This window comes from Thamnophis elegans, chromosome 1 (genome assembly GCF_009769535.1).
Source record: "Thamnophis elegans isolate rThaEle1 chromosome 1, rThaEle1.pri, whole genome shotgun sequence".
In the NCBI taxonomy this organism is placed as follows: Eukaryota; Metazoa; Chordata; class Lepidosauria; order Squamata; family Colubridae; genus Thamnophis; species Thamnophis elegans.
Genome location: NC_045541.1, coordinates 126,439,600 through 126,452,705, shown reverse-complemented (window position 1 = coordinate 126,452,705; position 13,106 = coordinate 126,439,600). Strand labels below are relative to the sequence as shown.

The following is a 13,106-nucleotide window of genomic DNA, read 5'->3' as shown; positions in this document are numbered from 1 at the left end:
ATTTATCTCATGATTTGCTGGGCTATCTTATTATGTTTAGATGTTCTTGGGAGGAATGAGCAAAAAACATGGGAAGAATAGGCCTAGAATACATAATCCAAGGCATCAATCAAGTCATGAAAATTATTTCTAAGGGCCGAGCTAAAACAAGCAGGGACCTATATCAGGCAACAGTGATACAGGAAGATGCTAGAGGTATCTGATCATTTTAGTTACAATTGCAAAGGCCATCAAGTCATGCTGTGGCAGAAGAAGGCAATGATAAAATACTCCTTTACTGAAGAAACCACATGGATAGCAATGTAAAGTGATTGATAGTGTGGATAATGGGCTCCTCCTGTAGGTTAGTACTCAACAGTCTACTAAGGATGAGCTCAGGATTTTGGGGAGTAGTATTGATGCTTATGGTGTGGTTATATTGAAGCCTTTGGGAAGTCTAATTACTTGTGCTACCATACAAGAAAAGAAAATCCAAACCTGCAAAGAAAAAACTATAGTGGAGATTTGGAATATAAGAATTAGAAATGTGGGAAAAATCCAAAGCAGTGAATGTGTCAGGCCTGCAATTATATTCCTTTTAGAATTTTGGCGTGCCACACTTCATTATGCTGTTTCATTAATATAGTTGATGGGAGGGAGGAATAGACAGGAGTAAGATTGTGGAATGTATTGTTTTCATTCTTTACTAGAAGCCAAGGTCATCCTTTGTCTCCGTACTTTGACATATGACCGGAAGCAGCTGGGTGTGGATGCCAGCGTGGAAGAAGAAGCTTGGACCATGTGATGGATTGTGGTTGTGGGGACAAGATCATGGACTTTTAACTGGGTGGAATTCTGATGTCATTTTCAGTATTGGGATTCCATAACATAATGCCAACATGTTTGTCTTATTAAATTGGAATTTTAAGGATAGCTCTGCCTTGGACTCTGATTTAATTCTGCATGATATTTCGAACGCTGACAGAAAGACTATATGAATTAACTACTATACATTCTGGCATCTTAGGCATCACTGAACTGAAATGCACTTGACTGAATTGACTGGACACTTTCAGGCAAAAGATTAGAAATTTACTACTCAACACACACATACATACACACAGAAAACAAATAGCATTACTTTCATAGTAAGGAAGGCTATAGCAAGGACAGTACTAGGGTACAATGTAATCAAAGCTAAATAATATCAATTAAGCTTAATTGGCAATCAAATAATATCAATGCCAATGCTTATATATCAAGAGTTTTCTAGGATATTAGGTATAATTTAAAAATTATTTCAAAAATGTGCCTTGCTGAAATAGGTTGCCCATTTCTAATTTAAATACAGATCCATAATCTAGCAGGGTCAAATAAAATGTACTTACTGGCACATTCACTTTTCTGAACATCTCAATGCCTTTATGTGCATCCAATAAAGCTATATCCTGTGGAGTGGATACAATTACAGCCCCTAAAAAGAAAGAAACCCCAGGAAAAATTAATATTGTTTTGTTTCATTCAGGTACTTCAATTCCTAGAAGAATCTTTAATAGGCTCAGAAAATAGATCTCTAATTAAAGATTAATGATAGTTATGCTTTACAAACAGTGTTTCCATTCACATGTATCAAAGTAGCCAATTATCATCAATTTCCCTGATTCCTTCCGCCCTAAATGACATTTGCTGCAAAAATTCACCCAACTCCAAAAACAGTTTTTGTGGAAGGGGGACTTTATTTAATTTTTTAAATTTAGCTAATAAAAAAAGAAGAAACATGTAAAAAAAAAAACCAGAAAATTTAGCAGATTTTTAGATAGCATCATTTTTAATAAGAAAAAGTATTTTAGAAATGGCTATTTTGTATTTATTTTGTTGAAGTGCAATGAAAGCAATGTTTCACTTAAATATATTGTCTTATTTTGAAAGTGATCACATGTGTTAATTCAACATTTTGAGATACAATTTATCTCAATGATATGGTACTTTGGAGAGGGAAAATGAACATAGAATCAAAAGATTGTTCAGCAGTGGAAACAGAAATATATAATTTCAACTATTTAGTGTTTTGAAGTCATTCATAAAGATTAATATAGATGAACTTTAATATTTCTATATATATGTGTCTGCAAATATATTTTTTAAAATATTTGTTTCTTGTTTTTGTGTTTTTTGTATTTAGTGAATTTAAAAAATATTTTACCGCAAAACATTTTATCCTGCCAAACTTTATTTCCTACAGTGATTCTAAACATTTTGGGGGGGGGGGGGAATCAAATATAGAACAATCTCACTGAAGAGCAAAAATCAAATCTGTCTTCCCAAAACACTGGAAGAATGAATATGAAAGTATTTTAATCTTTAAAATGAGCAGCTATGACTTGAGATATTGACATAGACATAGACATAGAAATGTAACTCAAAAAATTTTCAGCTTTATATCCTTTGCAAGCCACTTCTTTTTCTAATTTTCTATTTCCATTTGTTTATCTTTTAACTTTGTATCTTTTTTAAAAACAATAAAATTATTTAAAAATAAGGTGATAGATTCATCTGCAAAGTCATACAGTGGTGTTTAATCATAGATTATGGTGAGCAAATGCAACATTTATGAAAGGGGAGCAACCTTGCAGGTTCCAAATAAAATCTTTGTCTCCAGCTATGTAATTCAAATGCACCCAGTTGCACTGCTTACACCACATTGCAAAACTACCAAAGATACCTGCAACTGGAATATTCTGTGAGATTGACAGATGAATATCTCCTGTTCCTGGTGGCATGTCAATTACCAGATAATCCAGTTGGTGCCAGTCAACCTAGAAAAGGTATAAATAAAGGAGGGGGAAAAAATCACCTTAAAGTCGAGGTCAATCTCCCTGTAGTTTTTAACATCTTTGGAGATAACATATAAGTAAATTCTATTTCTTGGAATCTACATCACAAATTATTATTAAAATGATCCAAATAGAAATGAGTAATAGTGCTGGAGGAAAAAAGAGAAAGGAACTACTAGTTAGATATCAATTACACTGATCAATGATAAAACTGAATCTATCACCAGAGCGTAACAAACCCACATAGGGAGCATAAAGAAACTTTCCTTGCAATCTTAGTGCTTCTGTTAACCGAGGCAGCTGATTCACTCTATTTCTTTCAATTCCAGTGGGTCTATCAAGGTTCCGATTGACGAACCCAACCAAGCAAGCACTGTTGCGACAATCCAATCTCTTTAGGCAAAGCTTTATTGAGTACATCATGAAAGCACTCAGTAAAGTTTTGCATAAAGAGATTGGATTATCTCAACAGTGCTTGCTTGGTCGGGTTTGCTAGTCAAAACCTTGACATTAAACGAAGTCTACCAAAATTAAAATCTACAAAGGAGTCCTGGCTCTTGCAGCCTCTCCGGTCACCTCTGGAAGAGCTGTGAAGATCCAGAAGATGTCCAGGACAAAACATAAAGGAGAGCAGATAGCCAAGGCCAGGACAGCCACAGACCCTGGGACAGCCACAGACCCCGGCTGCTGCACAGGTGGATTTCAGCACCCAAACAGTGGTGACCCGGTTGAAGGGATGGCTTGAGGAATCCGAGCAGATAGCCTTGCTTGCTTTTGGTTGGATTCATCAGTCAAAACTTTGACAGGGTCATTTAGATTTAAACTTTTTCTTTAGTGTTTTTTTGCATTATGAAAGTAGGGCAATTTAAGAATTTTTTTGGTGAAATATTCAGTTAACATGTTTCTATTTATTTATTCAAATTCATAGCTGCCATCTCAGACAAGTGGCTCTGGGCAATGTTATGGATGATACTTCAAAACCTCTTGACTTTAATCAATATTCAAGTCAGATTTTCAATTTACATGCTCAAAAATAGAAAATAGCAGCCAGTTGCATCTAAGTTAAAATAAGCCTCAAATGCTGGCTTGCTGGCAGGCAACAAAGTACAGACAGATCTATATTTGCCTGTTATTGTAGAAGTCCTGCTGACAGAAAAGATTAGACCAGTTTGTATATTGCTTGGTCCCTGGGGAGATATTCTTAAAAAATCTGAATTACCATGATGTATAAATGCATTGTCTCTAGTAAAATACGTCTTATTTAAGATACATATAATACTCTAATGGAATGCCAATTTAGAAAACATAATCCTTGATATCTTAAATCACAGGAATAACCATCTTGTGATTCTAGAGTACCATAAAACCTGAATATCAGGACTACCAAGAAACTTAGTGACTCACCAGCTGTTTCCACCATCACAAAATAGTTTAAATAAACTATTGCTAGGGCGTGTCATTTAATGGGGTAAAAATTATTTTTTGCAATTTTTTTCAGTGAGGGATTCTAAAAGAATTGAAATCAGCTGTTATTTTTGCAATTGCATAACATTTAGCTTGGTATGGTAAATCCACATCTGATCATATACTCCACAAAAGTCACTTGTAACCCAAATGCTGTTAACTTTATCTTCTCAAAATTATATCTTGTGCTACAAAAAAAATTGCATTTATCTTATCTTACTAAGCAAAAAATAATCATAAACTAATATAATTATTTGTGTTACAAAATGTTAGTGAATTTCATCAAGTCTTGTTTTGATTTGTTCTTTGACATCAGCTGCCAATTTGCTTCTTGGCCTCTGATATAACCCTCACATTTCTCATGTGTATACACTCTGCTTGCTGCATCTGTCACCTGTTTCACACATCTCTCCATTGATTGGGCATGACAGGGTCACTGTGGTACTTGCATTGGTTTGTCAATGAATTTCTTTATTTCCACTGTAGTCAATTTGCATATCAAAGGTGGCTCATTTTCAGACCAGTCAATAAGCTCCAGTAGAGTGGATACTCTGATGCTGTTTAAAGGCATTTTTTGCACATATAGAAAAACCTCCCCACACATCATTGTCTGCACCCCTGAAGTCAATGATCTTTTGCACACCAGCTCTCCTCTCTTGAATGTCATCTGAACACAAGAGTGTCTAGATTATCATTTCATTGAAAGTGCATCATGTTGAGCAGCGAATGGTTGGCAAAACAGCATCTACTACAGCCTTTTTTTGCAGTCTGACTTGCTGCAGCTGGAACAACACATGATGTGGGCATGCAATCTAGAAATCTTTTACTTTGATTTTGAACCAGCAAGGGTAGTACACACCAACAATACATTCCACTATCATTCTTAAGTTTTGGAGAGTGTTGCCTTTAAAGCCATGTTTTGAAACCCATATTCGGCAAAGCCTATTTGCAGTTGTCAACCAGCGTGAATGGTTTACAGAGCCAATTTGCAGAAGAGACAGGTCTGTGAGAAGTCCTCCTGTCCTTATTCCCTATGTGATCCTATATCCATAAGCTTGATCAGTAGAGAGGTCCTTTACAACACTGTTGCTCAAAAAAATGAGAGGCTCACCAATTGAATCTTTGGTGAATGAAGGATCAATGTCAAGTTCTGTTGTAGTGTCTAGCATGTTACCAATTTTACTTTCCCATTTCTTATTAAACAAGGTGCTCCCATCCAATTGTGTGATTAAGTGTTATAGAAGTAACTATTCATGTGGAGTGCACCAGGGGTGGGTTTCAAACCTTTTTACTAGCAATAGCAGTTAGACTTATATACCGCTTCATAGGGCTTTCAGCCCTCTCTAAGCGGTTTACAGAGTCAACATATCGCCCCCACAGTCTGGGTTCTCATTTCACCCACCTCGGAAGGATGGAAGGCTGAGTCAACCTTGAGCCGGTGAGATTAGAACCGCTGAACTACAGATAACAATCAGCTGAAGTGGCCTGCAGTTCTGCACCCTAACCACTGCACCACCTCGGCTCTTACTACCTATTCTGTGGGTTTGGTCTATTTTGTGGGCATGGATTGGTGGTCATGTGACTGGGTGAGCGTGGCCAACTTGATGTCACTCACCAGGAGATGTCGTGGATTGAGTAAAATGTGGTGAAGCTCACTTAACAATGCTCTTGCTTAGCAACCAAAAATTTAGGCTCAATTGTAGTCATAAGTCCGGGACTATCTCTGCCTTCTTCTGCAAAGCAGTCTTGTCCTAGTAAACTCCTTCTCCTTTATGGCAATTTTCCTCTCTGGTAAAGGCATCAAAATAATCCAGACAATGTAAGTTTTCCTGTTGCAGCAGGGGGTTGGACTAGATGACCTCTGAGTAGATTTCTAGCCCTAAATTGCTTTGTTGTTTTCCTTCCTTCCTTCCTTTCTTCATTCTTTCTCTCTTCTCTCTGTGGGAAGCAATCCGCCCCCCTCCCAAATAACTGCTGAATTTCACTTCGCAAACCTGAGCAGCTTTTCAATTTAAAACAGGACAGCTTTAAGACTTGTGGACTTCAGCTCCCAGAATTCCACAGTCAGGCATGCTCAGTTCCAATTTAAAGTGACAGCATTTGTTTTTCTCCTTTCCTGAATCTCCTGGCTGAAAAGTAAGTTTCCTTTCTTCTTTCTTTCTTTCTCTTTCTTTCTCCCTTCCCTCTCCTTTCTCCCTCCGTCCCTCTCCCTCCCTCCCTCTCTCTCCCTCTCTCTCTCTTACTTTTTAAAGCTTTTTTTCCCTTGCCTGAACCGGCAGGGGAAAAAAACTTTTTTAAAAAAGTTTTTGACGAAACTTCTGAAGGGAGAACAAGTTCGGGGGCGTAGCCAAGCCACCATTACTACTGGTCCTATCTGGTACGCCAGGTTTTCACTACCTCTTCTGGCGTACCAGACCATATACCGTATTTTCACCCATATAACCCGTGGGTTATATGCGTTTTTTACATGCACAGCACCCCCCCCCCCCCGGCGGGGTATAAAAGTGGGCGGGGTATACGGAAAATATTTTACACAGATTAACTACGGTAAAGGGAGAGCTTGGGAGTTCGAGGAATTGGGAGGCAGCTTTACCTCGGCTCCCCGTTCTCCATCGGGAGCACGTGCAACCAGACTGGAAAGGGCTGGGGAGACTTGGCTCGGCGGGTTGGGCTGGGGAAGGGTTGGAGGAACGGAGGAGAAGGAAACTGCTGAGATCGGGGGAAGAAACGGAGGAGGAAGCCTGGGCAAGCTGGGGAAGGGGGAAGGAACGGAGGAGAAGGAAACTGCTGAGATCGGGGGAAGAAACGGAGGAGGAAGCCTGGGCAAGCTGGGGAAGGAACGGAGGAGAAGGAAACTGCTGAGATCGGGGGAAGAAACGGAGGAGGAAGCCTGGGCAAGCTGGGGAAGGGGGAAGGAACGGAGGAGAAGGAAACTGCTGAGATCGGGGGAAGAAATGGAGGAGGAAGCCTGGGCAAGCTGGGGAAGGGGGAAGGAACGGAGGAGAAGGAAACTGCTGAGTTCGAGGGAAGAAACGGAGGAGGAAGCCTGGGCAAGCTGGGGAAGGGTTGGAGGAAGGGGAATATCTTCCCGATTCCCCCATCTCCTCGCCCGTAGAACTGAAACGAGAGCTGCCCAAATATCTCCCGGCCCTTCAGGGCTGCCATAGCGTGGAAGAATATACTCCTTCACTTCAGAGCGGGGCTAGGAGAGCTTTTCCTCCCACGGAGTTCAATAAAGTAGATGGAAGGGAGGGAGGAAGGGTCCCTCCCTCTTACTTTCCGCCCATTGAGATGAACCAGAGCCCTTCTCCCCATAAAATCCCCCTTTTCTCCCACGATCCTTGCAGGCAAAGCGTTGAATTCCCTGGCAAAGAACAAACGGCAGGAAGGGAGAATCCGGCTCCTTCATAGTAGGAAACGTTTCTGAGGTTTATGGAGCTTAAAGGTTCAAGTGCAAGAAAACGGGAAAGAAAAAATGAAAGAGAGAGGGGGGGGTGCCGTTCTTGACTTCCGCAGGACTTCTTCTTGTCGTCCTCCCCCCCACAGCTGTAATACACATGCTCGTTCAAACACACACACACACACACAAGCACGCACACACGCACAAAACACACAGGCGCGCTTCCTCCTCCGTTTCTTCCCCCGATCTCAGCAGTTTCCCTTCTCCCTTACTCGTCGTGGGTTATATAAGTGGGCGGGGTATACGGAAAATATTTTACATGATCTTGAAAACCTGTGGGTTATTCGCGTGGGCGGGTTATTTGCGTGGGCGGGTTATATGGGTGAAAATACGGTAGTGCACACACCAACCAGATCAACTTCTAGTCAAGCTTGACATCTACCCAGTGCATGGTAGCACCATCACAGCCAGTATTTAACATTTGAAGAATCTCCTTCAATGGCCTTCAGTCTTTTGTCAATGCCTTTCTTCTTCATGAAATACACCAGATTATCTGCAATCACTTGAACAAGTTTTCCTATTTTTGAGCCTTCCTCTGGAGTGAAATGATAAAGATATCCATCCAGCTCACTGCACAGAGAATAATGTTCTTCTTCGATGGTACTGGGGAATTGCTGATCTGAATTGTTTGCTTTCAGGATAACTTTAGTTGTATCTGTATGGCCATTGAAAAAGATGCATTCTATTTCGCCCTTCTTACTTGTTGCAGTGGTATTTCAAATCACCTAGCATTTGAAATTGTGTTTGGGATTCTTAAAATTCAGGAAAGAGTTGTTAATATTGCTCAGACCACAGTAGCAAAGTTAGCAGTTGAGTGTTCACCACATTCCATTACAAATGTATTTAAATAAACAATACAATAAAGAAAGTATGAACACAGGTCAGTATAGCAGAACTATAGATTACATTGTTTTGTGCTATTAATATAGAGAATAAAGATAATCTTGATGGAGATATGCAAGTTGTGTTGCCAAAGCAATGAGAAGCAACACATATTGTAAGCAATAGGCAGATAATTTTAGGAAGAAGCTCAAAGAGAAACCTTCCTATTTAACAGGAATCTAAAAAAAGGAAGGTCATACAGTTAGAATCAGACTTGCAAAATTGTGCTATTACAATCAATCTCAGTAAAAGTAATTTTAGCAGTCCTGTGAAGTTGATTTCTTGGTCCATCCACCTAATGGGACTGATCTGAAATGCCTGAACTGAAGGTACTCTGGAGGCCATGAGGCAAATACTGCAACTTTTGAGGAATAGGATGACTTGTGAGGCATCCTCATTGCTTTCCCTAAGTCTCATATTAAAATTAAATGCTACCCTCAAGTTGAAGAAAACTTGAATAAAATCTTTAGATTAGGTAATTTCAGGAAAAAGATTCAATATTATATGTAAGACATATTCATAAATAACATTGTACAAAACATGAAGTGATTAGTCCTTATCCTCCTAACCTTTTCAGAAGTGTATCCATAAATGCATGTCATGTTATTAAAATATTGCCTCAAGAATAAATTCTCTCAAATTAAGAAAACACTGCCGCCACAGGAATTACTCTTTGCAAGTGAACAAGTGAGTGTGGTTAAAAAATTACACCTGTAGTATCCACCACCTGCTAGTCAACACGCATATGTGGAAAACACTAAAATATTTGCTTCTTTAATATATAGTGTTGTGAAACATTTCAGATGCTGGGAATGTGGTTACATTTTACTTAAGTACAGCATTCGTATTTTCTTCTCTAGGAATTATTTTCCTGACATTTATTGATAGAGAAACATCATTTGTTGCCAGGCGGCTCTGTATATATTTTTCCTCTATTCAAGCACATCACTAAATTTTCTTGTAAATTGTTCTAATCAATCAGTAAATATATGTGGCAAACATAGTTATTTATGTAATATCAATTCCAGGCCCAACTGTGAATGAGGATATTACAAGGAAGCAATTGCTCAGAATCACTGCATAAGAATATGATCTGCATTGTATCATTTAGAAAATAAATAAACCCTTGCATACTGTTTTGATAATAATAATGTATTTCAAAATAGGATTTTTTTTCTCAATTAACTAACATTTTCCTGCAGCATTCCAATTAAATATAGACACCAAATCTCCCTGAATGTTGGCATGGTTTTAGTACTAGAAATACTTCTAGAAAAGTCTGTCACTTATCTGCTTATTTCCTTTCTAGTTCTACTATGGAAAAATTAAAAACATAAGCTTCTTCTTCAAAATAAATAAGTTTAATGAATTGATTGTTTGATAAATTTATTCTTGCCATCATCAGTATATATATCCCAATAAATTGTGGTACTTTTCATTTATACTCTCTGTTAATCATTACTAATAAAAATATTTCTGGTTTCAATTCAATTTCAAAATTCCCTAAAAGTTTTGATGCTTCTTTCTAATACCTCTGAATACTTTTGCATAAGCATCACATATGATAGAATGTTTCTTTTTTATTGCAATGCTTTTAGTATTTATTTGATAAATAAGAAAATAAATAATTTATCAATCTTGGCAATTGTCAATAGTTATATACCATCTGTGGAACATTTTATACTAGCTTTTCCCTTAAAGTATAACTTGGAGTAAATTTTATTATTTTTTTTACAACTCTTTCATTGATCCACTTTGATTATTTTGACATTCAGCATCCATTTTATCCTGTAATGTTTGATTTGTTCTACCTCAGTATTGTATTTTAGTAATAGCTTTAAATATATAATAAGATTCTTAGTGCTGAACAATGATTGTTATCTAGTCTGAAAAATACTAAAAGCAAACTGAACATTGTACAAATTGCAACAGAAATATATCAGTGCACAGCAGTTATGTGCATTATGTCTGTTACAAACTCTTAGTGAAATCAAAAGTGCAGCTCTCAAATTCTAACACTTACTTAAAAACTGAGATCCAATTAAAATGTGCTGTCTATGGCAAAGATTTACATATTACTGCTATGCCAACATTTTGGGAACAAAAGAGCAGCATCTAATTCATTGCTACACATTTGTCTGCTGCTTCAAATGTATTGGGAAGAGTACAATTAAATTACATCTCTGATGTCTTGAGAAAATCTATATTACCCAATTTGGTTGCCATATCTAATAATGTTCTGTGATACTCGATTATAAGAAAGCTTTATATTAAAAACTTTTAGCAAAGAACACATTGCACTTTGAAGTCTTATGTGGGAAACTATAAACTGTTTTTACTATTGGTTGCAATAAAATGCGTTAAATATATTATGTCTCACTGACTTAATTTTTTTTTTACATCTATTTTTCAAATGCATGTCTCAATGCCTTGAACCCCTTTAAACTCAATGTATTATATCATGAACCAAGATTAAGGAAGCAATTTAGATGTTTAGGAAAAGAGGAGTAGGAGCCATTTCCTCCAGATCAAATAGACCAGTGATGGCTAATCTTTTCCAGACCAGGTGCCCAGAGCGTGTGCGTGTGAATGCGTGTGCACACCCAAACCCCCAAAATGCAATGCACGCACTCCCACCCATGCATATGCCCCCATGCATGCATGTGTGCCCCCAACCCCCAAAATGCAATGCACATGCTCCCCCCTGTGCATGCAGCCCCGGGCATGTGCTCATGTTCATGCCCCCACATATGTGCCCTGTGCATGCACGCACAATGCCCTGCATGCACCTCTGCACATGCATGGCAGAGACCCAAAGACCAGCTGGCTAGCGAGAGGCACGCACAAGAGAGTTGAACTGGGGCAACGGCTCACATGCCTAAAGAGAGGGCATTGTGTGCCACCTCCGGCACACGTGCCATAGGCTCGCCATCACAGAAATAGACAGGATGTTAACATCTACAAAAATGTTTAGTATAAAACAATGAAAACAGCTCTAATCCTAATCTGATTGGTGACAAAAGATGGGGAGACATTTAGAATCAAACTGAAACAAAATGATTTATTTAAACATGCATAGGGTGTCTGAATAAATACTCATTACACAATACTCTGATCAGAAAATTAATAAGCAAATCATTGGTTACAAGCTATTGCTACAAGTAATATTTATAACTCTTTAAAAGCAGTGTAGTGAATGCTATCAATTGTCTGGTAATAAAACCTAATGCTATAAACAGATTTTATCTTCTTTCCTGGATCTTCAGGCAAGCTGATAAAGGTACTCAAATTATCCTGAGATAGTATTTAAAAAAAATCTTAGTTTATATACAAAAGAGGAAAAAAGCCTGATTAGAGGGAAAGTCCTCATTAAAGCTTTCTGCAATCACTATGGGAAAATCATTAATGGCCCTTATGTCAAGGAACGATATTTCTTTTTGCTTCTAGATGTGTAGAGTAAAACTATTTTTTAGTTGCTAGGTAACAACAGACTTAGTATATATCATTATCAAAATGCATGTGAAGAAATTGCCATCTGCTTCCCAATTGGGAATTCCATTGACTAAAGTAACATTGCAATTTCTCAAACATCATCTCATTTCTCTTCCTCTAATCAATTAATCCTTGGTCTCTTTAGAAAAGTAAGCGCTAACATTACCACCCAAATCTATGTTTTGATTCTGACTTCAGAATACTGCCATATGTAATCAGGTCCACTCCAACCCTGCCAAGTATATTAAAAACATTTGTAACTGAAATCAAATGTTCTGTTTTCACTGCTTGAAGTTCTTCCATTAATAAAACCTTTTTCCAATTTGGTGCCCTTCAGAATTACCCATCCAGCATAACTATTACCAAGGCTTAGGATTAAGGGGGAATTGACATCTAGGCAATGTAGGCATTAGTGAGAGTTTGAACAGCACAATATTTGATTTAGTGTGATTTATAAATTGATACCAGGTTGTGTTTAATGTGGGCCAAGATTCAGTTAGTGGAAAACTACCATACATGTATTGAGGCTAGCACATGCCACAGTTGCTCTCGGGGTTTTAATAGCTAATTATCATATGTGCAAAATAGAGACGAGTTCAGAGAAAATTCAAAAAAGCTTATTTTGAAGAACTACAGCAGAATACAGAAGATAGCTTTGTTGATGGGTTTGTCCTCTTTTACTGTTATACAGCACTTCATTAATAGACATAAAAATTATGTTTAAAATTTTTAATTGCCTATTTTTGTCAAGCTGAAACCAATTACCCTATTTTCCATTGAAATGTGCTTTTAAATAATGTGAATTTGAATAATGCAACCATTTTGTAGGTTTCACTAACCCCACTAATTGGGACCTACCTGTACATCCAGAGGGCACTCTGGCTCTAGAAGGCATGTTAATGGAACCAGGAAAATGGAAGTTCTCCATTGTTCCTGCAGCTCCTTTCATAACCCCTTAATTTTCTTTGGAGGCTCTGCAACAGAATGGAAGGGTT

General features: G+C 37.9%; 1 protein-coding gene across 3 annotated transcripts in view; it reads right to left on the bottom strand.

The window, feature by feature from the left end:
* The window catches only part of NUBPL (nucleotide binding protein like), a 68,160-nt gene that overhangs the window by 23,985 nt on the left and 31,069 nt on the right, over positions 1-13,106 (bottom strand). For 2 of the 3 annotated variants that reach the window (XM_032230504.1, XM_032230511.1), the window contains 2 exons: positions 2,702-2,795; positions 1,368-1,453 (listed from right to left, as the gene is read on the bottom strand). In XM_032230504.1, the coding sequence (XP_032086395.1) occupies positions 1,368-1,453; positions 2,702-2,795 (180 nt within the window). Of the gene's footprint in view, positions 1-1,367; positions 1,454-2,701; positions 2,796-12,969; positions 13,086-13,106 lie in introns of all 3 variants that reach the window. The other variant, XM_032230520.1, reaches the window with a different exon arrangement.